General features: G+C 41.9%; 1 protein-coding gene across 1 annotated transcript in view; it reads left to right on the forward strand.

Annotated features, from left to right (window-relative positions):
- Positions 1-27351, forward strand: part of trpn1 (transient receptor potential cation channel, subfamily N, member 1) — a 173055-nt gene that overhangs the window by 138329 nt on the left and 7375 nt on the right. The window contains exons 24-27 of the mRNA XM_048595966.1: positions 10323-10520; positions 11333-11539; positions 12655-14026; positions 26930-27082. Of these exons, the coding sequence (XP_048451923.1) occupies positions 10323-10520; positions 11333-11539; positions 12655-14026; positions 26930-27082 (1930 nt within the window). The remainder of the gene's footprint in view (positions 1-10322; positions 10521-11332; positions 11540-12654; positions 14027-26929; positions 27083-27351) is intronic.

Here is a 27351-nt window from a genome sequence, read left to right on the forward strand (position 1 = left end):
TAATTGCGAGTGTGTTTCAAGTGGGGATTGTTTATGCTGTGATTATATATTAAGGCAATATTGAGGCATAAATAGATTAAATCAAAAAATGAATGAAATTTGGGCACTTCACACCAAGTGTAGTATAACCTTGCTACCAATCTATTCCAACTCATTTTGCATCAAAACACAATTGATCCTCAGATTGTGTCTCACTTTAGCTTTATCAATTTGCTTGCAAGTGGACACTGGCAAGACCTTGGGTCTAATGGGAAGGCATCTCAAATACTTAATCAACAATGGTTAGCACTGCTGCCTCACAATATGAGGGACCCGGATTCGATTCCAGCCTCAGGTAACCCTCTTTGGAGGGTCAGTGTAGAATCGATGGGCTGAATGGCCTCTTCTACATTTTCAGGATTCTATCACAGCTGTCTCACGCTGGTGCACTTTCAGTAAATCCACTTACAGGATGCTACTATCAAGCCAAAAAGACATTTTTCCTACCCAAGAAATGAGTAATGTGATATACAAGTTTTAGTACTGTAGTGATGCTGAGTATGTAGGCTGTACATTCAAAAAACTGGCGTACTGCATTCCACTGACAATTTGCTCTGGGCAGCATGCCAATTGTGCTCAACTAGCCTGCACTTGTAATCCTCAGAACACCTTGTCTAACATTCAGTGTAATTCTGCTATTGGACAGCACTTATTGAATAATCCAAACTGTGCCAAAAATTATACATGGATTATCAGTCAGGTTTGGCGTGTGATGCATTTGCCTATATATCAACACGTGGGATCCACTTTATTGTAGGCAAAAGGAATTTGTACATAAATTGCATTTTTTTTTGAGAAACGAAAGGGGTTATGGAGCCTTCCAAACTCCTCTGCATTCCTATGATAATGCCTTGAGAAACCAGGGTCTACCTTCCTGATGTAAGAACTGAGATTGACAGTTAACTGTTCCTGGTGCATCTCCATGCCAACAATGGCCCAAACAATCAACATGTTTTTCTCATGTAGTATAAATTGGTAGCCCTTTTTAAAGTTTGTTCTTTGTGTTCTGGTCCTGATGAGTGCGGGATGACAAAACCTCAACTTCATGCCTCTGTTTAGCAGTGCTTAAGTTCTGTATGACCAAGGAATTTTTTTTTTAAATTGACTGAATAACAATATCAACAATGATTGACATTGTCTGAACGCTTATACTTGGCTGCTCAAAGTAGATAAGGAGTTCCATATCTGAGGGTCACTCCTCCATGTTTTTGGATGGCTATAAGATTGTTCAGTACAGGATGCAAAAACCACTTAACAACTGTTCAAAACAATGACGTCAACCAGTGATTGTGGGAACATGATAGTAAAGCAGGCACTTGATACTGTGACTCATTTCCCCATAAAGAACAAATTGGTCTTCGAAGCCATTTTTGAAACATATTAAAGTTCTTCATCGTTTGCTTCGGAAGTTGTAAACAGTGGCACCATCCTTATTCAGTCAATAGAGGAAAACAGCAGACACCCCTGTATATGACTTGAAAGGGTGCAGATACAGCAGTATGATTGCAAGGATGGGAAAGCTTGGTCACAAGATGAGACTCTGAATGCTGGGACTATTTTCACTGGAGCACCAGTTCTTAAAATTATAAGAGATTTTGTTGAATTGAATGGCAAAACAACAACAACTTATATTCATATATTGCCTTTAATCAAGTAAAATGTTGTTTTCCTGTAGCCCACATACTCCCTTTTCAGATATGTATCCGGTTTCCTTTTAAAAGCTAAGATTGAATCTGCACGCAAATGCTTTCAGCCAGTAATTTCAAGATTGTAATAACTTGCTGCTTAAAAAGATTTCTTTTCATCTTCTCTATAGTTTATTTGACAATTGACTTAAACTCATGTCTCCACTTATTGATTCTCCTGCTGTTAAAATCCCTTCATAAATTTGAACACATATATCAAATCAGCCTTTAACCCTTTTTGTTCCAAGGGGGAATAATTCTCCACCTCCACATATAAGATATGAATGGTGGCAGTTTAGGAAAAGGTGAGGTGCAAGGAGACCTGGGTGCCATGGTGGAACGATCACTGAAGGTTGGCATGCATGTGCAGCAGGTGGTGAGGAAAGCTGGCCTTCACAGCGACAAGATGCGAGTATCGGAGTAAGGATGGGCTTGCTGCAGTTATACAGGGCCTTGGTGAGGCCACACCTTGAGTATTGTGTGCAGTTTTGGTCTCATGGTCTGAGGAAAGACATTCTTGCTTTTGAGGGAGTCCAATGAAGGTTCACCAGACTGATTCCCGGAGTGGCAGGACTACCATATGAGGAAGGTTTGGATCGACTGAGCTTGTACTTGCTGGGATTTAGAAGAATGAGTGAGGATCTCATTGAAAGATATAAAATCCTGATGGGACTGGACAGGGTAGATGCAGGAAGAATGTTCCTGATGTTGGGGAAGTCCAGAACCAGGGGACACAGTCTAAGAATAAGGGGTATTCAGGACTGAGATGAGGAAGAATCTCTTCACTCAAAGAATTGTGAACCTGTGGAATTCTCTCCCACAGGGGCCAGTTCATTAGATATATTCACGAGGGAGCTGGACGTGGCTGTCGCAGCTAAAGGGATCAAAGGGTGTGGAAAGAAAGTGGGAGTGGGATACTAAGATTGCCATGATCAGCCATGATCATATTGAATGGTGGTGCAGACTCAAAGGGCCAAATGGCCTACTCTCGCACCTATTGTCTAGTTTCTATGTAAAGTCCCTCATTGCTGATATGGAATGACTGATATTTTTAACTCATAGAATCCTAAAGACGTATGATACAGTAGGAAGCCATTCAGTCCAAAAAAAAAGTCTTCCTGCTTGAATCCACTTTGCAACTCCTGGTATGCAGCCTGCAGGTTTCAGCAATTTCAGCAAATCAGGTGCTTTCTGAAAGCGACAAGCCCCATCCACTCTTTTTCAGGCAGTGTATTTCTAACACCCCATTATTCTCTGGATGGTAAAGTTTCTCCTTATCTCCCTTCTGATCCTTCCACCAAATACTTTAAAGCACACTCCTTGCTTATTGATCCCTGTGCCAAAAAGATCGTTCTCAGCCATTCTATATAGGCCCGTCATAATTTTATGAATTAAAATCTTCTCTCAGCCTCATATGTTCCAAAGGAAACAACCTCAGGATTGGTTCCATCTTCCCTCTTGGCTGATATTCTGATTACTGACCCTTCTACTATTGGAGACAAATCCTGCACTGGGACTAGAGAGCAGGAGACCAATCCCATTGGCTGGCACCTCTCAAAGGCTCCTGAGATGGGGCACCCTGAAGCAATTGATGTTGCTGTCATTGGGATCCTTTATGCAGACAGAGTGGACGGAACCACAGTTTAAACCTTTACGTCTGTCTCCACAAAAGAGGAGGGCGGCATGGTAGCTCACTGGTTAGCACTGCTGCCTCATAGCACCAGGGACCCAGGTTCAATTTCAACCTTGGGAAACCGTCTGTGTGGAGTTTGCATATTCTCCCTGTGTCTGTGTGGGTTTCCTCCCACGGTCCAAAGATGTGCAGGCTAGGTAGATTGGCCATGCTAAATTGCCTGTAGTGTTCAGGGATGTGTAGATTAGGTGGGTTATAGGGGGATGATTCTGGGTGGGATCCTCTGAGGGTCAGTGTGGATGTGTTGGGCCAAAGAGCCTGTTTCCACACTGTAGGGATACTACTAAGAGTACAGATATTGTAGTTCACAAGGAGGTCTGCAAAAGATTAGATGGAATAACATCAGAAGTATCAAGTTTATAAATGTCAGCTGTTGGCCAGGACTTGGATGCATTAGAGGCAGAAAGAATTATGTTTCATCTCAGAAATTCTAATTAACTTTTGGTTGAAAGAAAAATCTTTCTGTCTTTGAGGAGCTGCAGTATTGTTCTGCTTCCGTTCAATTAGCATAACATTATAGGGTCTTTCCAAGTAATGATTGCAATTTTATTCACATGAACGTTCTCACACACATGCGCATACAAATATGCCCTAGTACACATCAGTACATTCATATAAACAATTCTCCGAATCTACATTGAAATGAAACAGCTGACCACATATTTTATTTGATTTATAGTTGCAGTTAACACTTGAAAATGTTCCAAATTTCTTAAAGGTCAGTGCTGTCTCAAAACATAAAGGAGAGAGGTACAGCCATTAACACTGCAACTCTTCCTGGCATTGTGTGAATTGGTGTTCAGAGCAGAGCCACGATCAGGAATCCCTTGATGCTTATTATACAGCAGGTTTAGAATGCAATGCAAGCATATATTCAGAATTTCATCCATTCATTAATCAATGGAGAATCATGCTGGATGGTCTGACCTACCCATTGACTATTCCTGACATATACTTCTGCAATTTAAAAATGACAATTCATAACTCACCTTATCTGTTACATTATTCACAGTGGATGGACCCAGTGTTCCACAGAATTCTCCTGTCCCTGATGGCACACAGTGTCACAATGAGCAAATATCTGTCAGAGTTGCAGAAGAATGGTCCCTCGCAGAGGCTTATCACAACACTGAGCACCCGGAGTAAGAGTGGAGGAAGACTAGACTGGCCCCTTCTTACAGTGCTAGCACAGCAACAATGTGGCCAGGGCTAATTCTTACAAGAATGAGCCACTCCAAGAGCTTACAGGTTGTACATAGCAGTGAAATGGGCTCAAAAAGCCATTTGCTGGCTTTCTTGCTTTCACAGGGCCATTACTATCATCTTACAACAGATTTGTAGAATGTGGTATTCTCCATTACAGTTGAGAAAAGTGCTAGTAGCCGCTGTTTTGCCAGAGAGCCAAGATAGTGCAGTAAATCCAGTGCACTGACATCTATTCTGGCATCTTTGCCTTTTTCCAGTTCCACAAGAGTAAAGATATGTAGCAGTGGGAAAGACTCGCAACAACTCACCGTGGTTTCATTGAGTTTTCTCTTGACCTCCTGTATATCAAGTTGGTCCTTCAAATCAGCCAGTAATTTGGCAGCAACAGTATTTGTTCTTTCCTTTGGTTAGCAGTTTCTGCAGAGTTTGATGCTTCAGGTTTCTTCAGGAAGCCCTGTGCCTGAGTATGTAAAGTCATAGAGTCATACGGCACAGAAACAGGTCCTTTAGCCCACTATGTCAATGCCAACCAACAAACATTAAACTTAACCTGCATAGGTCCAATGTCTGCTATGCTCTGGCATTTCAAGTACTTCTTCAGATGCTTTTTAAATGCTGCAAGACTATCCACCTCCACCACCCTTTCAGGCAGCACATTCGATATATCTACCACCCACTGGGTGAAAAAATTCTATCTTATATCTTCTCTAAACCACTTGCTCCCCACCTTAAACTTATGCCGTCTGGTCTTAGACACTTCTGCCAGGGGGAAGAACATTCTCACAATCTAAAGGGTTGGAAAGGATTATAAGAGATAGGATTTATAATCATCTAGAAAGGAATAATTTGATTAGGGATAGTCAACACGGTTTTGTGAAGGGTAGGTCGTGCCTCACAAACCTTATTGAGTTCTTTGAGAGGGTGACCAAACAGGTGGATGAGGGTAAAGCGGTTGATGTGGTGTATATGGATTTCAGTAAAGCGTTTGATAAGGTTCCCCATGGTAGGCTATTGCAGAAAATACGGAGGCATGGGATTGAGGGTGATTTAGCGGTTTGGATCAGAAATTGGCTAGCTGTAAGAAGACAGAGGGTGGTGGTTGATGGGAAATGTTCATCCTGGAGTTCAGTTACTAGTGGTGTACCTCAAGGATCTGTTTTGGGGCCACTGCTGTTTGTCATTTTTATAAATGACCTGGATGAGGGCGTAGAAGGATGGGTTAGTAAATTTGCGGATGACACCAAAGTCGGTGGAGTTGTGGATAGTGCGGAAGGATGTTGCAGGTTACAGAGGGACATAGATAAGCTGCAGAGCTGGGCTGAGAGGTGGCAAATGGAGTTTAATGCAGAAAAGTGTGAGGTGATTCACTCTGGAAGGAGTAACAGGAATACAGGGTACTGGGCTAATGGTAAGATTCTTGGTAGTGTGGATGAGCAGAAAGATCTCGGTGTCCATGTGCATAGATCACTGAAAGTTGCCACCCAGGTTGATAGGGTTGTTAAGAAGGCATACGGTGTGTTAGGTTTTATGGGTCGAGGGATTGAGTTTCGGAGCCATGAGGTCATGTTGCAGCTGTACAAAACTCTGGTGCGGCAGCACTTGGAGTATTGCGTACAGTTGTGGTCACCGCATTATAGGAAGGATGTGGAAGCATTGGAAAGGGTGCAGAGGAGACTTACCAGGATGTTGCCTGGTATGGAGGGAAGGTCTTATGAGGAAAGGCTGAGGGACTTGAGGCTGTTTTCGTTAAAGAGAAGAAGGTTAAGAGGTGACTTAATAGAGACATACAAGATGATCAGTGGATTAGATAGGGTGGAAATGGGAGCCTTTTTCTTCGGATGGTGGTGGCTAGCACGAGGGGACATAGCTTTAAATTGAGGGGTGATAGATATAGGACAGATGTCAGAGGTAGGTTCTTTACTCAGAGAGTAGTAAGGGCGTGGAATGCCCTGCCTGCAAAAGTAGTAGACTCGCCAACTTTAAGGGCATTTAAATGGTCATTGGATAAACATATGGATGATAATGGAATAGTTTAGATTAGATGGGCTTCAGATTGGTTTCACAGGTCGGCGCAACATCGAGGGCCGAAGGGCGTGTACTGCGCTGTAATGTTCTATGTTCTGTGTTCTATGCCTTTCATAATTTCGTATACCTCAATCTAATCCTCCCCTCTCAGTCTCCTTTGCTCCAGTGAAAACAAACCCAGCCTATCCAGTCTCTCCTCATAACTGAGACTTTTCATCCCAGACAACATTCCTAGTGAGTCTCATCTGCATCCTCTCCAGTGCAATGTAGGGCAGTATAAAGCCCATGCATTACCCGCATCAGCTTTGATGTCAGTTTGTCCAAAAATTCAAGCTGCTGCCGTTTGTTGCTATTGTTGGAGGAGGGTTTTGCACTAAGGCCTCTAATAAAGGATGCACTGCTTTCTGAAACTTTCAGGAATATTATTCTTTGCTGCAGGTATAGGCCGGTTCACAGTTTGTTTACACAGTCTGGTGTTTGCGGGAATGAAATGGATGGCTTTCTCTGCAAAAACCTCACATTGCAGCTAATTGTTGGCTGTGTATCTGTTTGAGGAGACATTGATAACTGTAAGCTCACCAATCTTGATAGTTACTGGAGTGGTCCCTCTATGTTCTGCCCTTGGGATGGTAAAACAGTTAATAACTACATTTATCAGGTAACTTACCAAGGTATCTTTAACACGGTGTGACTTTTGGCAGATCAGAAATTTTGATCCTGTGACGACACACTTCACCATCATCAGTGATGTGTGTATCCTGTAACTGAAGGATATCAATGTTACTAGTTCTCAGAACTTTATCCAAGTCTGTACATTTGGTCCCAGGGAAATATTCAATATTTAGTTGACAGATCCAGACCCCAGTATCCTCTCCTCAGAATGATTGACCTTAAGAGGGTTTATTAGCATCATTTTGATTTTTTGTTTTGCTCCATTGATCACAGGGAGTGCTGTCTTGGTGCTTTGATGACATGGTTAGGGATTCGAGAGTTCAAGAATCCTCTTGACAGTGTGGGCCATGAAAAGGCTGACATGTGACTAGGCGAATGTTAGTGAATGAGTGAATGGGTAGGCTAGTACAGATAACTAGGTAGGATGGTATAAAGTTTTTGAGAAGATTTGTAGCTCAGGTTGTGGACGAGGTTACAGATTTGCTCGCCGAGCCAGGATGGAACACCAATGCTTCACCGGAGGCGCACTGACAATGTTGCCTGGCACGGTGAAATGTCTGCAAGCAAACACACCGGCTCAGTGAGTAGGTCCGCAACCTCAGGTAGGATGGTAGGTGGCTGAGATGGAAGGTGGGTGAGAAAGTAGATGGATGAGGTGAAAGGTGGGTGAGGAAGTAGATGGATGAGATGGAAGGTGGGTGAGGAAGTAGATGGATGAGGTGGAAGGTGGGTGAGGAAGTAGATGGATGAGGTGGAAGGTGGGTGAGGAAGTAGATGGATGAGGTGGAAGGTGGGTGAGGTGGCTGGTTGTTCAGTCGGTAAGTTGGTGAAGTAGTGACTGGGTTAGGTGGTAACGTGGCAGATGCATAGGGCACTAAGTGGGTGGTGTGGCATGTGTGTAGGCTAACAGATGGGTAGGTTTGTTGCTGGTTACTGTGGCAGGTGAGTAGACTGGCAGGTGCATAGCAAGTAGATAGGTTGGCAGGTGTGTGTGTGGTACGTGGTTTGGGGGGGGTGGTTTGGCAACAGGCTGGTTTAGGAGGGATTTTCAGAATCAGGGTGAGCCAGTTCAGATCAGGGGGTTAGTTGAGTGGGGGGGCTAGTTAGGACAGTGGATAGTGAGGGGGGTCAAGGAGGGATTTGTGGGCCAGGTCTATGTGTGTGGTTATGGGGAGCCAGTTTACAGTCATCCTGGAGCGCCGGTAGGTCTTTTTTAAGACCGTAAGATATAGGAGCAGAATTATGCCATTCATCCATTGAGTCAGCTCCACCATTCAATCATGGCTGATATGTTTTTTAACCCCGTTCTCCTGCCTTCTCCTCATAATCCTTGATCCTCTTACTAATCAAGACGCTATCTATCTCTGCCTTAAATACACTCAATTACTTGACCTCCACAGTCTTCTGTGGCAATAAGTTCCACAGATTCACACCTGAAGAAATTCCTCCTCAGCTAGGTTCTAAAGGTCATCCCTTCACTCTGACCCCGTATCCTCCAGTACTAGTATCTCCTTGTAGGGGAAATATCTTCTCCAAGTCCACTCTATCCCGACCTCTCAGTACTCTGTAAGTATCACTGAGATACCCCCTAATCCTTCTGCATCGATTACAAACACAGAGTCCTCAACCGCTCCTCACACGGCAAGCCCTTCATTCCCGTGATCGTTCTTGTAAACCTCTCTTGACCCCCGCCAACACTAGTACATCCTTCCTTAGATACATGATCCAAAACTGCTCACAATATTTCAAGTGCAGTCAGACCACCAGAGCCTAATACAGCCCCAGCAGTACATCGCTGCTGTTGTATTCTAGCCCTCTCAAAATGAACCGCCAACATTGCACTTGCCTTGCTAAGTGCCAACTGGACCTGCATGTTAAACTTAAGAGAATCCTGAACAAGGACTCCTAAGTCCTTCTGTGCTTCAGATTTCCAAAGCCTTTCCCCATTTAGGAAATAGTCTGTCCACCTATTCTTCCTACCAATGTGCAAAGCTCACACTTTCCCACATTGTATTCCATCTGCCACTTGTTTGGCTACTCTCCTAACCTTTCAAGTCCTTCTGCAGCCCCCATGCCTCCTCAACACTACCTTTCCCTCCACTTAACTATATGTCATCTGCAAACGTAGCAACAATGTCCTCAGTTCCTTCGTCCACATCATTAATGTATAACATGAATAGTTGTGGTCCCAACACTGACCCCTGTGAAACTCCAGTAGTCACTGGCTGCCATCCTGAAAAAGACCCGTTTATCCCCACACTCTGCCTTCTCCCATTCAACCAATCGTCTATCCATGTCAGTATCTTGCCCCTGACACCATCGGCTCTTACCTTATTTAGTAGCCTCCTGTGTAGCACCTTGTCAAAGGCCTTCTGAAAATCCAAATAGATCACGTCCACTGGCTGTCCTTTGACTAACATGCTTGCTACCTCCCCAAAGAATTCTAACATCCCCAGGAAAAGTAATCAGGTAACTATGTTGGAAATGCCCAAAGTCTGTGGTGTAGATCAGACTCAGACACTTTTGCAGAAGACCAAGGAGCTGGGCACAGAAGTTCACATTTCTTGGCAGTGCCTGAAGTAGCCAATCCATCAGGACTTTTGTTGGGATTCAGCATGCATCTTGGGCTGTACAATGGGTCTCTAAAGATCCGGAGACCAGAACATCTCGGCCATTATCCCTTATATTCATTAAAATATTCTTTCACTGTCTGCCTGGTTAAAATATGAGATGGTCTCCACTGGAAAAGGTTTGGCAAACTTTTCCTGTTTAAATTGGGAGAAAATGCAAAAGAATTCATACCTTCACCATGCCCTGACATGGTGATGTGTTTTAATGGGTGGGCTATGTGTTCTGGAACAAGTTTATGTTATAATAACCAGCGTGTTGACCATCTCAAGTTTTTTTTTAATTGTAGCACTGTTTGGGCTACACAATGTTGGACAAGCATTTGTGCGGGAGACCGCATGAGTAAGGTAGTGACTGGTTGCATCTTGTTCCAGGGTTCCACGCCCCTCCACCTCGCAGCCCAGAATGGCCACACTGCAGTCATCGGCCTCCTGCTGAGTAAGTCCACCTCCCAGCTGCACCTCAAAGACAAGAGAGGACGCACCTGCCTGCACCTGGCAACAGCTAATGGTCACATCGAGATGGCACGAGCTCTGCTTGGCCAGGGGGCAGAGATTAATGTCACAGACAAGGTGGGTGATGAGGACCAAGAAAACCTGCACCCCGGCGTTTTGAATCTTTTTGGCCTTTATTTACTGCCTACATTTGAACCTGAGTTTTAGTTTACACTGACTGCAAAATCAGTCAGACTGCAAAACAGACAACAAATTCATCTGATGTTCATGCTGATGAAATTCGATGTTCTCCTATTTTCCTGTACGCCCGTGCTCTCTGGTATCAACAAACTCCAATATATGATGTTCCAATCTAGTGTTTCTCAGTAGGATTGCATCTTGTCTCTTAGCAGTAAGAGAATTGAAGTGAAACACTACATCTTGATAGTGTCTAGGTGGTTCAACGTGCTTTTACAGGATACTGATTTCTCATTGCAATTCTCTACTGAACAATGGGTGTCACGGTGGTTAGCACTGCTGCCCAGCAGTGCCAGTGACCCGGGTTTGCTTCCAGCCTCATTCTCCACGTCTCTGTGTGGGTTTCCTCCGGGTGCTCCAGTTTCCTTCCACAGTCCAAAGATGTGCAGGTTTGGTGGATCAACTGTGCTAAATGCAAGGTTACAGGAATAGGCTCGGTTGCCCTTTGGAGGGTCAGTGCAGACACGATTGGCTGAATGGCCTTTATCTGCACAGTGAGGTTTTGATGATTCAGTTCTAAGGCCCAAATATTGATTGTAATAAAGAGACCCACCTCTGCGAGTGAAATAAAATCAGAGCATGTGCATTGCCAGCTTCCAATCGTTCACCTCACAATCGTTAAGTATGGATAAAAATAGACTGAGCTAGAAAGAGGTTTGCATTTAATTGGGCATTTTCACTCCTTGATTTAGAATGGTTGGACCCCACTGCATTTCGCAGCCAAGTCTGGTTACCTGGATACAGTGCAGTTTCTGGTGGAAAGTGGAGCTTCTCCCAAGCTGGAATGTAAGGAAGGAAAGACTGCCCTTCAGTATGCAGCAGCTGACCACCACCAAGAGGTGGTGAGCTTTTTAATCCGAAAGAATAATATCACCCTTAAGCTAACAGAGGATCGTAAGGTAAGCGGTTGAAATGTGGGAACTGTGGGAATCTGTAGTATCAAACTGGAGAGATGCTAGTTACACTTTGCAACACATTCAGTGCCAGAAACATTTCATAGAATCATTGAATGACACAGCAGTTGAGGAGGTCAATCTATACATCATGTCTTTATTGAAAGAGCTATCCAATTTGTCCCATGTATTTTCCCCACAGCCTGCAAAGATTTCCCCTTAGAGTATTTCAGAGATAGCAAGAACTGCAGATGCTGGAGTCAGAGATTATACAGTGTGGAGCTGAAGAAGGGTCTCGACCCTAAACATCAACTTTCCTGCTGCTCTGATGTTGCCTGGCCTGCTGTGTTCCTCCACTCCACACTGTGTTACCCCTTAAAGTATTTACCTGGTAGTCTTGTAAAAGTTGCTATTGATTCTGCTTCAGGGCTGATTTGCAGACCATAATAACTGTAATTTTTCTCCCTTCTCGTCACTTCTGTTTCTATCTTGTCATAAATGCTTGCGTGCATCAGCTATTTTCATGAGGAACATTTAAGGGGACTGATTTGTTCACATTAGCAGAGAGGTGACTTTAAGGTCACCCCATAAAATTTTGAAGATTTTTAAAGGGTATTGCTGAAAAGGTCAATTCATGAGAAATACCAATGTAACAGGAAAGCAACCTTTTTATTACTGTATGAGGAGAGAGTGCTGTTTGGAGTCCTATCAATGAATCATATAATTCTAACACGGGTTTCAGGAGAAACCTTTATATCTAGAAAGTGGTTAGCATGTAGGACACACTAGTACAAGGAGTGGAGGGAGGGAGTTTCGATTCATTTAAGAGGAAGCTAGATAAGCACATGTGGGAGAGGAAGGAGTAGAATATTATTAAATGAGGAAAGATGGTCTGGTTCTGTCCTTCAGCGTAAAATTGTGAGAGGCTGCCAATCTGCTATGACACTTTTAACAATACGTGCCAAACTAAAACTTGACTCATTGTGTAAACGACTTCAACGCTAAGGTACTATATTGTTGCAAGTGCCATTATTGGTATGCTGCAGTTCCCATAGTACTCTATAGTTGATTGCCCATTGGAATAACCAAGACAATCGTTGTGTGTGTGATTTCTTTTACAGTTCATCTTTGACCTCATGGTTTGTGGAAAGCTCAACAGGAACAAGGTCATTGAGGAGTTTGTTTTGCACTCAGCTGCCCCCATGGACACTGCCATCAAGCTGTCCCGTGCTTTTAGCATCACAGCTCTGAAGGAAAAAGAGAGATCCATGGAGCTTCTGGAAGCAGCCAAGTACTGCGAAAACATGGCGGCTGAGCTCCTGACTGTGGCATCTGGTTGCCGGAGTGCCGGATACTTGCTCCGTGCCGTGGACCATCGTGGCACCACAATGCTGGACTCACTTATAGAATGTGAGCAGAAGGATGTGGTGGCTCACCCAGCAGTTCAGAAATACCTGACCGATGTCTGGTACGGGAACTTGAAGTGGGCCCACTGGAAGATAGTCCTTCTGTTCTTTGTCTTCCTCATTTGCCCTCTGATCTGGCTGATGTTCTCCCTTCCGCTGAAGCACCAGTTCAACAGGATTCCAATCATGAAGTTCATGAGCCATTTGGTTTCTCACATCTTCCTCCTGGTGCTATTTATATTAACCATTGTCTACCCCCCACTTAGCCCAATGTATGAGGGGCGGACGTTGCCAGGCTGGAATGAGTGGCTGCTGTTGGCTTGGCTTTCGGGAATGCTGGTCTCGGAACTGACCCATCCTGGGGAGAGGGCAGGACTAGCATGGATACGGATTTTCATCCTGGCGTTTTCAGCCATTGCCGTCTTCTGCCACCTGCTTGCATTTGCTTTCCACGACCACGACCGGCTGCACTGCTTCTTCGCTCGAAACATTTTCCTCGCAGTGGCCATGACACTTTGCTTTGTGCAGTTTTTGGAGTTCCTGACATTTCACCACCTCTTCGGCCCCTGGGCCGTCATCATCCGAGACCTGATGAAGGACCTCGCCAGGTTTGCAGTAATTCTGGCCCTATTCCACGTAGCCTTTACCATGCAACTTTCAGCGGTTTACCAGCCTGTGTATCCAGCTGTACTGGGCAGTCCAGCTGCCAGCAATGGTTCGGGTTCAGAAGGCAATACTTACGATGTCCAAGACCCTTTGGATATTATTGTCCTGCTATTTTTTGCTCTGTTCGGTATGGTGGATCCAGACACGTTACCTCCATTGCATCGGACACCTACTTTCACCCAATTCATTGTCAGATTTGTATTTGGAATGTACCTTGTCATGACCCTAATTGTCCTCATTAACTTGCTAATTGCCATGATGAGTGACACCTACCAGCGGATCCAGGCGCAGTCAGATACCGAGTGGAAGTTTGGGAGGGCCATGCTGATCCGTGACATGATCAGGAAATCAGGGACCCCTTCTCCGTTCAACCTGTGCACCAATCTTTTCTATTACATCAAAATGCTGTGCAAACATAGGGGTAAGTCCAGGACTTTCAATGAATGGAATATATCAAATGAGTGGTCCTATGTGTATCAGCCAGGGTTCCTGCACCAGATCACTGGCCTGGGATAGAGAGAGGGAGTGCAGACAAGGGTTCCTATCCTTGATCATAACCACTGCCCTGGGAGCATTGAACACATCCAGATCATGCCAGTCAGCTTTCCTGCCCTTTCTAAATTAGATTTGAGTCCATTGATACAAATTGTGATATCTCATGGTATAAATCACCTTTTCTTTACTTGTTCTCCTGGTTCTTCCTAAAACTCTTCAGTCTCCACCATTTTGGTCTTCATTAATCCCAAGGACAAACAGTCCCCAGGTTACACACAGCCCTTTATTGGCTGTTCCTCTCCGTACTGCTACCGCTTCATGTTAGGCTTTTCAAGAAATACTAGGCCCCACACCCATGCACAAGCCCCAGCTGCTTTCTCCCAGCCTGAGCTGCAAGCCTGATGCCCAATTCCATCTCAGATCCTGCAAAGTCCCATTTGCTGTTCCTCCATTCTGGTATTTCCATCCCATTTCAATTCTCTTTACTCCTGACAAGTTCTCTTGTCCCTGCATCTAAGCCTCAATCCCAGTCACATCCTAGTCTTTCAATCTGCACACTCCCTCATAATTACTCAAAATTCCTGACCACCAACACCCTTCTTCCCTCCTAAATCAAGCCCCAGCCTATATCCAGCCTCAGTACCCATATGCCAGTCTTCACCCCAATGCCCCATTTCCATCTGAGGGAGGGTCACCCGACCTGAAACGTTAACTCTGATTTTTCTTCACAGATGATGCCAGACCTGCTGAGCTTTTTCAGCAACTTGTTTTTGTTCCCCGTTTCAATCGTTATGTTTTGCCGTCTTTCTGAGCCCCGTCTCCAGCCGCCCCACCCGCCCAATTGCAGCAATGCCCAAAATATCTTTCTTTCTTCTAGCTTCTATGATAGCCCCAATAATTAAGGCCTTGTAGATAGCTGCAGGCCTGAGAGACTCCTGATATCCCTGCGAAGGAGTGGGCACGTGCAGGGGTATAACCTGCATGAGGACAAGCTAGGGCCATTGAAATGGGCCAGGACAGGAATTCTCTATGCTTCCCAAGCTAGACGAATATAGTGAGTGTTGTTAGTTCCCGGGGATTTAGGGAGGAGCCAATGTAACAATTTTCTCGGAGAGCATGAAGTCTACTACTTCTGTGTTCAGGTTCTTCTCCTATAAGGCTTTGATTGCTGTTACTTACTGCATCCTGTTCCTCGTAACAAATGTTTCCTGTTTATGTAAATCATACAGAACAGCAAATGTGTTTAAGGTAGAGTGATCAGAATGAATTTCTTCTGCCTTGCACAAAGTGTACGTTTGAATATATTTGTTATACTTTATCTGAACAATTTTAAAAAGGCATAGTTTAAAAAAAAAGAAATCATATTTTGGATATTTTATAGAGACTCAAGGAAAAAAGGTAATGTTCACCTAATGATTTATCCCTTGGTTATTAATTAGCATTATAAACCTGAAGCAAGCAAAACTAAAATGCAGTGAAGTGCATCTTGTGCTGAAAGTTGCAAAGGATGCCAAGTGGTAGAATTCTAACCTTCTGGTGAAATGGGCTGTTACATTATTTTCTTGGCTATTTAACATTTTCAGCTTCCTTATTCCAGGCCAAACTGGCTGCTAAGGCTACTTGTTTAGGTTTAGTAATAAAACCTCAGCTAAATCAGGCATGTCTCCTACAGACAGAGGTCAATTACATGCCAACTGTTTAGACCACAGTGTCAAGTAGGTTTTAATCTGTTAAATCAAATGATATAGGATAATTCATTCACTTAACTTTGAGATGAACCATGTGAATGACCAAATCTTCTAGCAGCAAGTTAGAAGCTTCCTGTTATGTGCTCTATTGGACTACTTTGGACTAAATTATAAGACAGGCCTGTTGAATCTTTTCACTTTGGAGCAGGGCCACATTTCAATTTTTCAAACACAGGCAAATGGGAGGTTTGGGAAACTTGGTTGATATGGACGAGTTGGACCGAAGGGTCTGTTTCCATGTTGTACGACTCTATGATCCTCTCAATCATCCTCATTATTCTCAAACAAGTGACCAAGGATAAAGAACTAACAATGTTAGCTCTGCTTCTCAGTCCATAGATGCTGCCAGAGCTGCTCAGTTTCTGGTTTTTATTTCAGATCTCCAGCTTCCACTGTATTTTGCTGAGAAAGAAAATTGCATTTGTATGGACCTCTCCTCCTCACTAGATTTCCCAAAGTGCTTTCCAGCCAATGAAGTGATTTTGAGTTTGAAGTCACTGGTGTGATATAGGAAATATCACGGCACATGGTAAATTTCCACAAGTGGCAATCTGATAAAGGCCACATCATCTCTTGTTTTGCAATACTGATTTGGGGATAAATATTGTCATGGCAACCAGGGGTTGCTCTTCTTCAAAGTAATGCCATAAGAGCTTTTCATGACTGCACAAAGGGCATATGGGACATTTCAGGTGAAAGACAGCACCTTCCCAGTTAGCAGAGAAACCTAAGCTTTGATTTTTTTTAAGCCCGAAAGTGGGAAACGCACAGTTTTCTGCCTCAAAGGCTGGCACACCGTCAACAGAGTCATGACTGACATCAGAACTATGCAGGAGTTTTAGTCACATCTGATGTTGCTGCTATATAAATAAGTAAGTTTACAAACTTTATGAAAAGTTTAATCTCAGAGCCTAACTGGTGAAACTATTTGCCTGCTTAAATTTATTCCCAACTCTCGGATGAGATGTTCAATGAATCAACTTCTATCAATAAAATGTCAGATGTAACTTTTAGTTTATGGTTATTCTCTACACAAACTTCATTTAAACTACATATACTTGAGAATGAGTGAATGACGTGATTGAATGACAATTTAACATATGTTTAGAAGCCTTCTCTCTGTCGGTTTACTGGAGACAAGAGATAATTGCATGATAAATCATGAATTTAGTTTACTGCTACAAAGGGAAAGAAAAGCCATGGGAAATAGAATCTGTGTATTGTGATGTTGATTGAGGGATAAATATTGTCCAGACAATGAGGGGTCTTCCTCCTCAAAGTGAAATCACGAGATCGTTTACATTCTACTTAAAGGGCAGATGGTTCTCCATTTAATGTCGCGTCTGAAAGACGGCATCTCCAATACGTCAGTGCTTCATCATTAAGCAGAGAAATTTCAGCCTGGATTTTACCGCCTTGATCCCACATCTTTCTATCTTCCAAACAGGAGGAAGCCATTGAATTCCAGATTGAATACAAACCAGTATTTTCCAACTCCATGTGTATTGATCAAATAGATTGATGCCGTTGCAATGGGAGAATGAATAGAATAGGCAGAAGTTTTTGTTGTTCCAAATTAGCCAATGCTCCTAGAATGCACAATTGAGAACTTTAAATGTCAGAATCCTTAATGGTCCAGATTCAATTTCTTTTAAGTTCATTCATTCATGGGATACAGGGTTTCATTAGCAAGACCAACATTTACTGCCCATCTATGATTGTCCAGAGGACAGTTAAGAGTCAACCGTATTGCTGTGGGTCTGAAGTCACATGTAGACCAGACCAAGTAAGGATATCGGATTTCCTTTCCTAAAGGGTATTAGTGAACCAGATGGGTTTTTCCTGACAATTGACAGTGTTTGCATCATCATCATTTAATCTCATTATTTTAAAAGATTGAATTCAAATTTCACCCTCTTTATCATCATGGAATTCAAACTCATTTCCTCAGAACATTAGAGCCTGGGGTTTCTGGATTACAAAGTCAGCGACTTAACCACTACACCATTTAAATTCCTATTCTATTAGACACTCTCCCCTTTTTATTCTTTGTACATGTGTTTTGGTGTATGTTTGAAGTCATGTTTTATTATTGTCTTTGGGTTAGTAAGTAATAAAATTGCTCTTTTTCACTCAAGAGAGCTTTATAATTGGCTCCCTAATTTTGATTATTACAACGTTTTAAGTACTCAGTACTTATGCATTGTACCAACAGGCTGGCAGCTAAAGAGAATTTCAAAATATTATGGCAAATTATAATGAAACATTAAGGATCCTTCACTTCCAAAATTAGAATGTCTCCTTAATCTAACAAAACACGCCAATCTTTGTTGGATTTCAATCTTACCTCACTGCCAACTCACCTCACCCTTCAGTGGCCTTCCTAGATAACTTATCCACCTCAAATTAAACTGCAGGGGGTTGTTGGTGAGGAAACAGTGTGAGACAGGGCAAGACCACTCAAACAGTGTTTTGTGGAAATCACATTGAACAGTATATGTCAAAGTGCAATTCAACTCTTAGGCCCCTTTTAAATGTTGGAAATGTTGGCTCATGCCCAAATTTGGAATGCAAGGAGGTCAGTGTCATTTCCTCTGGGAGGAAGTGCCAGACTTCACGATTTTCAGGTTAAGCCAAAAATAGTGCCAGGGGCTTTAGAGAAAATACGTGACAAATTATATTTAAAAACAGTACGGCAGTGCTAACATCAGGGAGCATTTTGTGTGCCATTACTGCTATTGGAATGGCTATACTGTGATCACATGATAGAAACCAGCTTGTGATTTTGAGCGCAGCCTCAGTTATCAGTTGGTCTACGAGAGAAGGAAATTACAGAGGGAGGAGATCATCCCAGCAAAGAGTGAACTCTGCCTAGAATCCACTAACAGGCGTAAAAGTGGAGCTAGCCGTTTACTTACTGACTTGAAGACCGAAGCTAAATCTTCACTAAAGGGGTTCAACTGCACATCAACTGGAACAAAACTAGAAATCTTTTGCTGTAAGCAGTAACGTTCTTCCTCATCAGTTACTTTCAGCCTACATTTCTGTGATGATCCAAAAGTGAATCATTAGGCCCGCAATACTTCCAGCTACTATCTCAAAAAGAGTCAATGGAAAAATTGACCTTTTGACACTTAAATGCTATCTACTTGTGTGTGTGATTGCATGCATGCACATGCTATTAGATCTCCACTTTTTAACCCCCTCAGTCAACCGCAGCAATGTGACTTTTTTTACTGCAAAAAACAAGTGGGAAGTAACATTCGTGCCACACAAATGCCAGGCAATAACCATCTTCATTAAGAGATAATCTAACCACCGCCCCTTAAAATGGTATAACATCAATGAATCCCCCACTATCAACATTCTGGGGTTATCATTGACCAGAAAATCAACTAGACTCACCACATAAACACAGTGGCTACAAGAGCAGGTCAGAGGCTCGGAATACTGCAGTGAATAACTCACCTCCTGACTCCCCAAAGCCTGTCCACCATCTACAAGGCACAAATCAGGAGTGTGGTGGAATATCCTCCACTTGCCTGGATGGGTGCAGGTCCAAAAACACTCAAGAAGCTTGACACCATCCAGGACAAAGCAGCCTGTTTGATTGGCATCCACAAACATCCATTTCCTCCAGCATTGATGCTTAGCAGCAGCAGTGTGTACTATCTACAAGATGCACTGCAGAAATTCACCAAAGAGCTTTAGGCAATACCTTCTAAACCCATGACCACTTCCATCTAGAAGGACAAATACAGCAGATACGTAGGAAAACCAACACCTGAAAATTCTCCTCTAAGCCACTCACCATCCTGATTTGGAAATATATCACTGGTCTTTCACTGTCGCTGGGTCAAATTTCCTCCCTAAGGGCATTGTGGGTCAACTACAGCATGTGGACTGCAACGGTTCAAGAACGCAGCTCATCAGCTTTTCAAGGACAGCTTGAGATGGGCAAGAAATGCTGGCTAGCCAATGAGTGATTTTTTTTTAAAAAGCAATTTTTCTTAGCATGCAGTTATATCACATTTCAGTTAAAACGTTGTAATAATCAAAATTAGGGAGCCAATTATAAAGCTCTCTTGAGTGAAAAAGAGCAATTTTATTACTTACTAACCCAAAGACAATAATAAAACATGACTTCAAACATACACCAAAACACGTGTACAAAGATTAAAAAGGGGAGAGTGTCTAATAGAATAGGAATTTAAATAACATGTCATTTAACAAGAGTCTTTCTTAGAGTCCTGAATTGTTATAGTTGAACTTGAGACCATGACTGTCTAATTGATGTCTTCTCACACAGGGAATGTGTACAATCATTAAGTTCTCAGTGAATTGATGTTTCTCAGATTTGTTTTATCAACTGTGCTGGCCTTTAAGATGATGACAGGGAAATGATAGGAAGAGAGAAAGAGACGGAGAGAGACAGTATTCCAGTTCTGTGCAAATAAAATATTTTTCTTCTCTCTGCTGTTCTGCCTAGCAGCTACTGAAATATAGTTAATTTGTGTATTCCTTTGTCTGGCTCCATTATTCAAACTGAAGATGACAGGCAGCCTTTTGTGTTTGATATGCACAACTTTTCATACAGTGTAAACCAAATCAGGAGATATGGCTTTCATAATGTCTGACTCACTTGTCTGGTTTCACTGTCATAAGATAAAATTTCAGTTCAGATTATTTTGTTTATTCTGCACTGGTTTCTTAAACTTACTTTAATCATTGAGCTGGTGCTCACTGCAGCCATTTTAGATCCATATTTATTTCTTTTTAAACCCATTTCAGTCCATGATGATGAAGTGTGAAAAATGATAGTTCATATTTTGCCACTATTGTGACAGTGTTCTGTAGGTGTTGGAGGGACATAGGAAGGGGATAAGTCAGTCCTGGGGCCACTGCAGGAGATTAAGGGAAATGGACAATTCTCAGTGTTCCTTGTAAGGTCCAGAGGAGCATCTCCTAACCCATGAGGAAATTATCTGAACATCTTCTAATCACAGGACTGTGTGTTACCAAGCCAAGCACTGGAAATCATACCTATGATTATCTGTTGACATTGGATTGGGTTGCTCCTGAAGGAAATGGAAACCACCACATACTCAGGCAGATGAAAAATGGGCAGAAGTTCATCAAGTTGTAGAAAGGAGGTGTTGCGGGTAGCACATGAACTACCAGTGGGAGGTCATTTGGAAATAAGGAAAACTCAAGCCAAAAGACAAAAACATTTTTATTGGCCTGGACTACATGTGGATGTGGTTGACTTTTGCTGGCCATGTCATTTGTATCAGGTAATTGGAAAACCTCAGGCAGTAAACCAGCACCCTTAATACCCATTTCCACACTTGAGGATTCTTTTACAAGAGTCTTAATTGATTGCATTGGATTCCTATCTAAATCAAAAAGTGGGAATCAGTATTTGTTGACTATAATGGATATGCCTACTAGATTTCCAGAGGCCATTCCATTTCACAGTATCATGGCTAGAAAGGTTGTAGAAGAGTTACTCAATTTTATTTTGCTAGATACGGACTACCCATGAAAATACAAATGGATCAAGGGTCAAGTTTTATCTCAAAAATTATTCAAGGAAGGTGTGGATATCTTAGGAATAAAACAATTCAACTCCACTACTGACCATCCAGAATCACAGAGAGCATTAGAACAGTGGTGTCAAACTTTAAAAACCATGTTGAGGACTTACAGTTAAGACTATCTGGAGGAGTGGGATAAAGGAATTCCATTTGTACTGTTTGCAATTAGGGATGCACCAAATGAATCTACCAAATTCAGTCCATTTGAATTAGTTTTTGGCATGAGGTGAGAGGACCACTGAAATTAACTAAGGCGAAATTAATGAGTCAGACTTCAGAGATCACATATATGGATAATGTGTAAATTTTAGGGAAAGATTAAATAGATTATGCCAGTAGCATAGTATGTGAAGAAACAGGAAGCAGACAAGAAATCAAAAGTTTGTAATATTGCTAGTGGTGATAAAGCATAAGCAAGGTTTAGTGGGTCTTATCAAATCGAAAAGAAATTGAGTCAGGTGATTTATTTGATAAGAACATCATATAGAAAGAATTCTCACAGAGTGTGTCATATGAATATGCTCAAAAGGTATTTTGATAGGGAAGGAAAGAAAAAGGTTACAACACAGAATGAAGAAGTAAGTTCAAACAATTCTGAATTGCATATTCCTCAAATTAAATTGGACAATGAGGAAATTCTCAAAATTTGTATCAATTATTGAGTTACCTTCCAGAGGAAAATCAAAATGACCCGAAAGATTTATTGCAATCACATAGAGTCATAGAGTCGTACAGACAGTTCAGTTCAACTAGTCCATGCTGAATATAGTCCCAAACTAAACTAGTCCCACCTGCCTGCTCCTGGCCCATATCCCTCCAAATGTTTCCTATTCATGAACTTATCCAAATGTCTTTTAAACATTGTAATTATACCCATATCCACTACTTCCTCAGGAAGTTCATTCCACATGTGAACCACCCCCTGTGTAAAAAATTTGCACCTCGCTTCTTTTTTAAATCTCTCTCCTCTCACCTTAAAAATGTGCCCCCAGACTTGAAACCCCCATCCTAGAGAAACAGTTTATAAACTTCTGTAAAGTCGCCTCTCAACCTCCAACACTCCAGTGAAAAAAGTCCTAGCCTATCCAGCCTTTCTTTATAACTCAAACCTTCCATACTCGGCAACATCCTGGAAAATCTCTTCGGAACCTTCTCCAGCTTAATAATATCCTTCCTATAACTGGGGGACCAGAACTGGACACAGTATTCCAAAAGAGGCCTCACCAATGTCCTATACAACTGCCACATGACTTCCCAACTCCTACACTCAAAGGACTGAGCAATGAAGGCAAACGTGCCAGACACTTTCTTAACTAACTTGTTTATATGTGATGCAAGTCTGAAAGAGTTATGTACCTGCACACAGGTCCTTCTGTTCTACAACAGTACCCATGGCCCTACCATTCAATGTATAAGCCCTATTCTTGTTTGTTGTACCAATATAAGGTGGGAAGTACTAATCTGATTATGCATGATGTAGATATAGGAAATGCTATCCAGTTAAGCAACACCTTTATAGACCTAACCGTCTAAAGGCACAGGTTCAAAACGCTTGCTCAAAGACAGTATAATCAAAGCGAGTAGCAGCAAATGGAGCTCACCCATAGTACTCGTGCCAAAACCAGATAGTACCCAACAATTATGTGTGGACTATCACAAAGTCAATGCAGTTACAAGATCTGATTCATATCCTATTTCACGTTTGGAAGACTGTATTGAGAAAGTGGGACAAGCACATTGTATCTCTAAGTTGGTCTTACTCAGAGGATACTGGAAGCTACCTTCATCAGAAAGAATGAAGAAAATTCTGGCTTTCATGACACCGAATGGACTGTGCCAGTTTAAAGTCATGCCATTTGGTATGAAAAATGCACCGGCCACATTTCAAAGACTAACCAATAAAGTAATTTCAGGGTTACCCAATTGTGTGGTGCAGATCAATGATTCTGCTGATTTTTAGTCACACATAGAAGGAACATTTGGAGCATCTTTCGGAATTGTTCGATCGACTTCGGGGGCGGATTTGGTGAGTGAGTTCGCAAAATCCCAAGTCACGTTTTTGGGCCTTGACATTGGATATGGACAAATGGCCCCACAGGATGTGAAAACAAAGGTTATTGGGGAGTTTCCCATACTATCAACAAAGAGGGAAGTACTGTGATTCCTGGGATTCGATGGTTTTTGTTAGAAGTTTGTTTAGAATTTTTGCAGTGTGGTTGCTCACCTCTGACTTTTCAAGAAGTGCAGAAAATTTCAGTGGATGGAGGTATATCAAAAGGTATTTGACAGCCTGAAATCTGTATTAATCACTGCCCCGGTGTTAGCCACACTTAATTACGCAAAGCCATTCAAGGTGACTATTGATGTGAGTGATGTGGGTGTTGGTGCTGTACTGTTGCAAGACAATGACAATAAGATAGAAAGACCTATTGGGTATTTTTCCAGGTAATTCAGCAGAAATATTCCACAGTTGAGAAGGAAACCTTGAGTTTAGTGTTGCAACATTTCAACGTTTATATTGCCAGTAATATGTCTGATACAATTGTATATACTGATCATATCCCCTTAAAGTTTTTGGGAACATTTAAAGATAAAAATTCCAGATTATTTAGATGGAGCTTATTATCACAGCTATTCAATTTGTAAATAATTCATGTGGCAGGACATGAGAGAACATAATTGCCAACACATTATCGCAACTTTGATGAAGGAAGACGGAGGTTTTCGGTCGCAAGAAAAAATGAATTGAAATGGACTGTAATAGTGAATGTTTGCATGCTTAAAGTCAATGTAATGTATATGCATTGTAGTGTACTAATAGTATAAGGCTAAAGGTTTTTAAAAATGAAGCCGTCTTTGTATATTGATGGGGTTTTTTAATAGGGGGAGGTGTGATGATGACACTATGGCTTTAAGAGGTGTATTTTGTCCTTTTTTAAATGAAGAAAGGTGATACAGAGGTTCCGAGTATTCTTCTCAAAGCCAATGAAATAAACAGCTTGTGAGGCCTTGGGTTTTTTTTTTAAGTTGGAACAATAGAAGCAGCCTGAATGAGTGGGGTCAAGTACCCACAGATCCGAGATTTTTTTTGTTTTTGCTTTCTACAGTTGCTAAGGTCTTGAAGCTGGATGTTGGAGCTGTTATTCCTCTCTCTGTTACAGCTAAAAGCTTCTCTTCCTGCTGCTAGAATTGCATATGAGACAGACAATCTATTTTCCTGAATTTGCATTTGCCAAGGCTGCGTTTATAGGTTGTTACTATATTGGAACAGTTAATATATCTTCTTTTGTTATGCATTTCAATAGAGTTACAGTTAAACCAAACCTTTCATTTTTATTTTGTCTGTATTTTAACTCTAGTGTAAAAATAAAGTGTGTTTTGCTTAAAGTTGAGTAGTTTGACCAATCAAATTGTATCTGGTCTGGTCCATAACTCCATCTTCCTTAAATGAGCTGACCAGTACCGTGCTTAGGATTTTTAATGTGGTCTCACCAATGCCCTGTACAAATGATGCACAGCCATCCTACATTTGTCTTTAATTTCCTTCACAATTAAAAGAAACATACTGTTAGCTTTCCTAATTACTTGCTGTGTCTGTATACCAATCTTTTGCAATTCGTGCACATGGACAGCCAAATCCCTCTGCATCTCAATGATGGCTGATCTTAGCCCATACAATGTCATTATGCCTGAACAAATATCTAAGTCATACATCTTTTCAACAGAGTTCAAGTCAATCCTTTAATTGAATTAATTGTTTATTTGCAGCTTCTGAGCCTGCATTTTCATTAAGCCATTTATATAAAAGTTACCTGAATCACTTAAAAATTATTCCACGAGGTGAAGGCAAGAAAGTCACCAGAGTTATAAAAGGCAGTTCACCACCACCTTCTCAAGTGCAATTAGTGATGAGCAGCAAATAGTCAGTTTTCCAGCTGAGCCAACATTCCATGAGTTAATATATTTAAAAAATGCTTAATGTTTTGAGTAACTTTTCAAAGGAGAATGAACAGATCACTGGATGCTCTCTGTTATTAATTGATACCTACCTTAGCTGTTGCCCAGATTCTTTTCCTTTACCCTTACACCAACGCTTCCTCCTTCAAATGCAGTCCTCCATGTACTGCCATGTCAGTCAGTATGCTGCACACACCAAAGTTGTGGGAGGTTTTAGGGCATATTGTAGGGCATCTCTAAAGTTGTCTAACATGTGTTTCAACAGTGCAATAATATACTCAATATTAACGTATACAGTTTCAAAATAGGACTATACAATGGCATAAACAGAGAGCATTTCATCCAAGTTTCAAAATGGAGATTGCCAGTAGAGGAGCAATAACTAAGACATTTATATTTTTAGCCAGATTGATCAATGTCCCTCTCCCAGCACAGTGGCAAGGTGTTGAATTCTTCCAAGTCTATGACCATCACAGTCAGGCAAGAATCTCCCTCCCTTTCTTTGTACTTGGCATTGCAGCGTTTGGAGAGTATCTCCTCTGACTGTCACTAATTATGGGTTTTTGGAATTCTTACATGTTACATCACTCCAGTCCCTGCTGGTATAATCTAGGCCAGTACTTCAGTGCTGTCCAGGATCCTTCCAATTCAATGTAAAAGATCCCAGCTGCCGTTTGGAGAAGGCCAGGGGCTTTTCCAATGAACTAGCCAACATTTATCCCTCGACCAGGATCCTCAAACCAGATTTAAATTGCCATTGCTGACATTGTTGTTCGTGGAATCTTGATTTGTGCAAATTGGCCTGCTGTGTTTTTCAAGAAAACGATTGTGCCTGCTTTTCAAAATGGCCCACCTCTCTCGTTTCACCTGGAACTCTGATGTCCCATTCAGGAGCTAATTTGCTTTCTTCATCTTCAAATTTGCCTCTATCCATCTCAGCCCTCCACCTATCCTATATACACTATTAAATCAGTTATCGATACTAACCTCTCTTACATCCCCCCAGGCAATTTAACCCTAAACCAGAACACCAGAAATTCTCCAGGATATTCTTTCCTGATCTGACTTGTCAATTTCTATTTCTAGGTTACTGCTTTCCACTTTCTCCTCTCGACCCCAATTCTGAGCTTTTAGCTGCCCACCCTCACCAGTAAAATCAACTTGGACACTATTCACTCCTTCCAAACTTCAGCCCTCATTCCCTCCTTTTAAAGTGCACACTGAATGCTTTCGTCCTAATGGAATCACGAAAAATCATTCCCCTCTGCCAATAAATCTGAGTGTTGGAGCTCAACGTTTCAGGTATAATGTTTTATACAACTCATCTGAAACATTAACCTGTCTGTTGTCTTTCAGACTGACCTTCGTTTCATTTTCTCGGATTATTTTAAGATGAGATAGCGTTGCTCATAGTCCATTGGCAACTGGCAATATTCAACAACATCTTTATTAAATCAAGTCAACTTGCATTTTCAATACAGCACTCTTTAAGACCAAAATGTGTTTTTTTTTTGTCTTAAACCGTAGGTAAGCTGTGCTCCACTGAGGGCAGGGAGCTGATGAATGAAGAAGATGACCTTGACACAATATCAGATACACACTCTATAGACATGTTCGCGCATACATCTGTTGGTTGGATACGAAACACCTCAAAGAGAACAACACAAATCTCACCCGAAGGTATTATTAGTATTATCGTGCCAATGTTAAGTACTAATTTTCAGGGAATAGAGGAGGGCCCAGATTGTGGAAGATTTAATTTAAAATTAGACCTACACTTGAAAAATAATTAGCAATTGAAGAAAGGTACCAGTGAAGCAACTTTGCAGCAGGCACATGCCATTGATGGTTAGCAAATGGATTGAACAAAGGACAAAAACAAACGAGGCTACATACCACAGAGATAGTAGGAACTGCAGATGCTGGAGAATCTGAGATAACAAAGTATA

The sequence above is a fragment of the Rhincodon typus genome, chromosome 4 (genome assembly GCF_021869965.1).
Source record: "Rhincodon typus isolate 14 chromosome 4, sRhiTyp1.1, whole genome shotgun sequence".
Lineage (NCBI taxonomy): Eukaryota > Metazoa > Chordata > Chondrichthyes > Orectolobiformes > Rhincodontidae > Rhincodon > Rhincodon typus.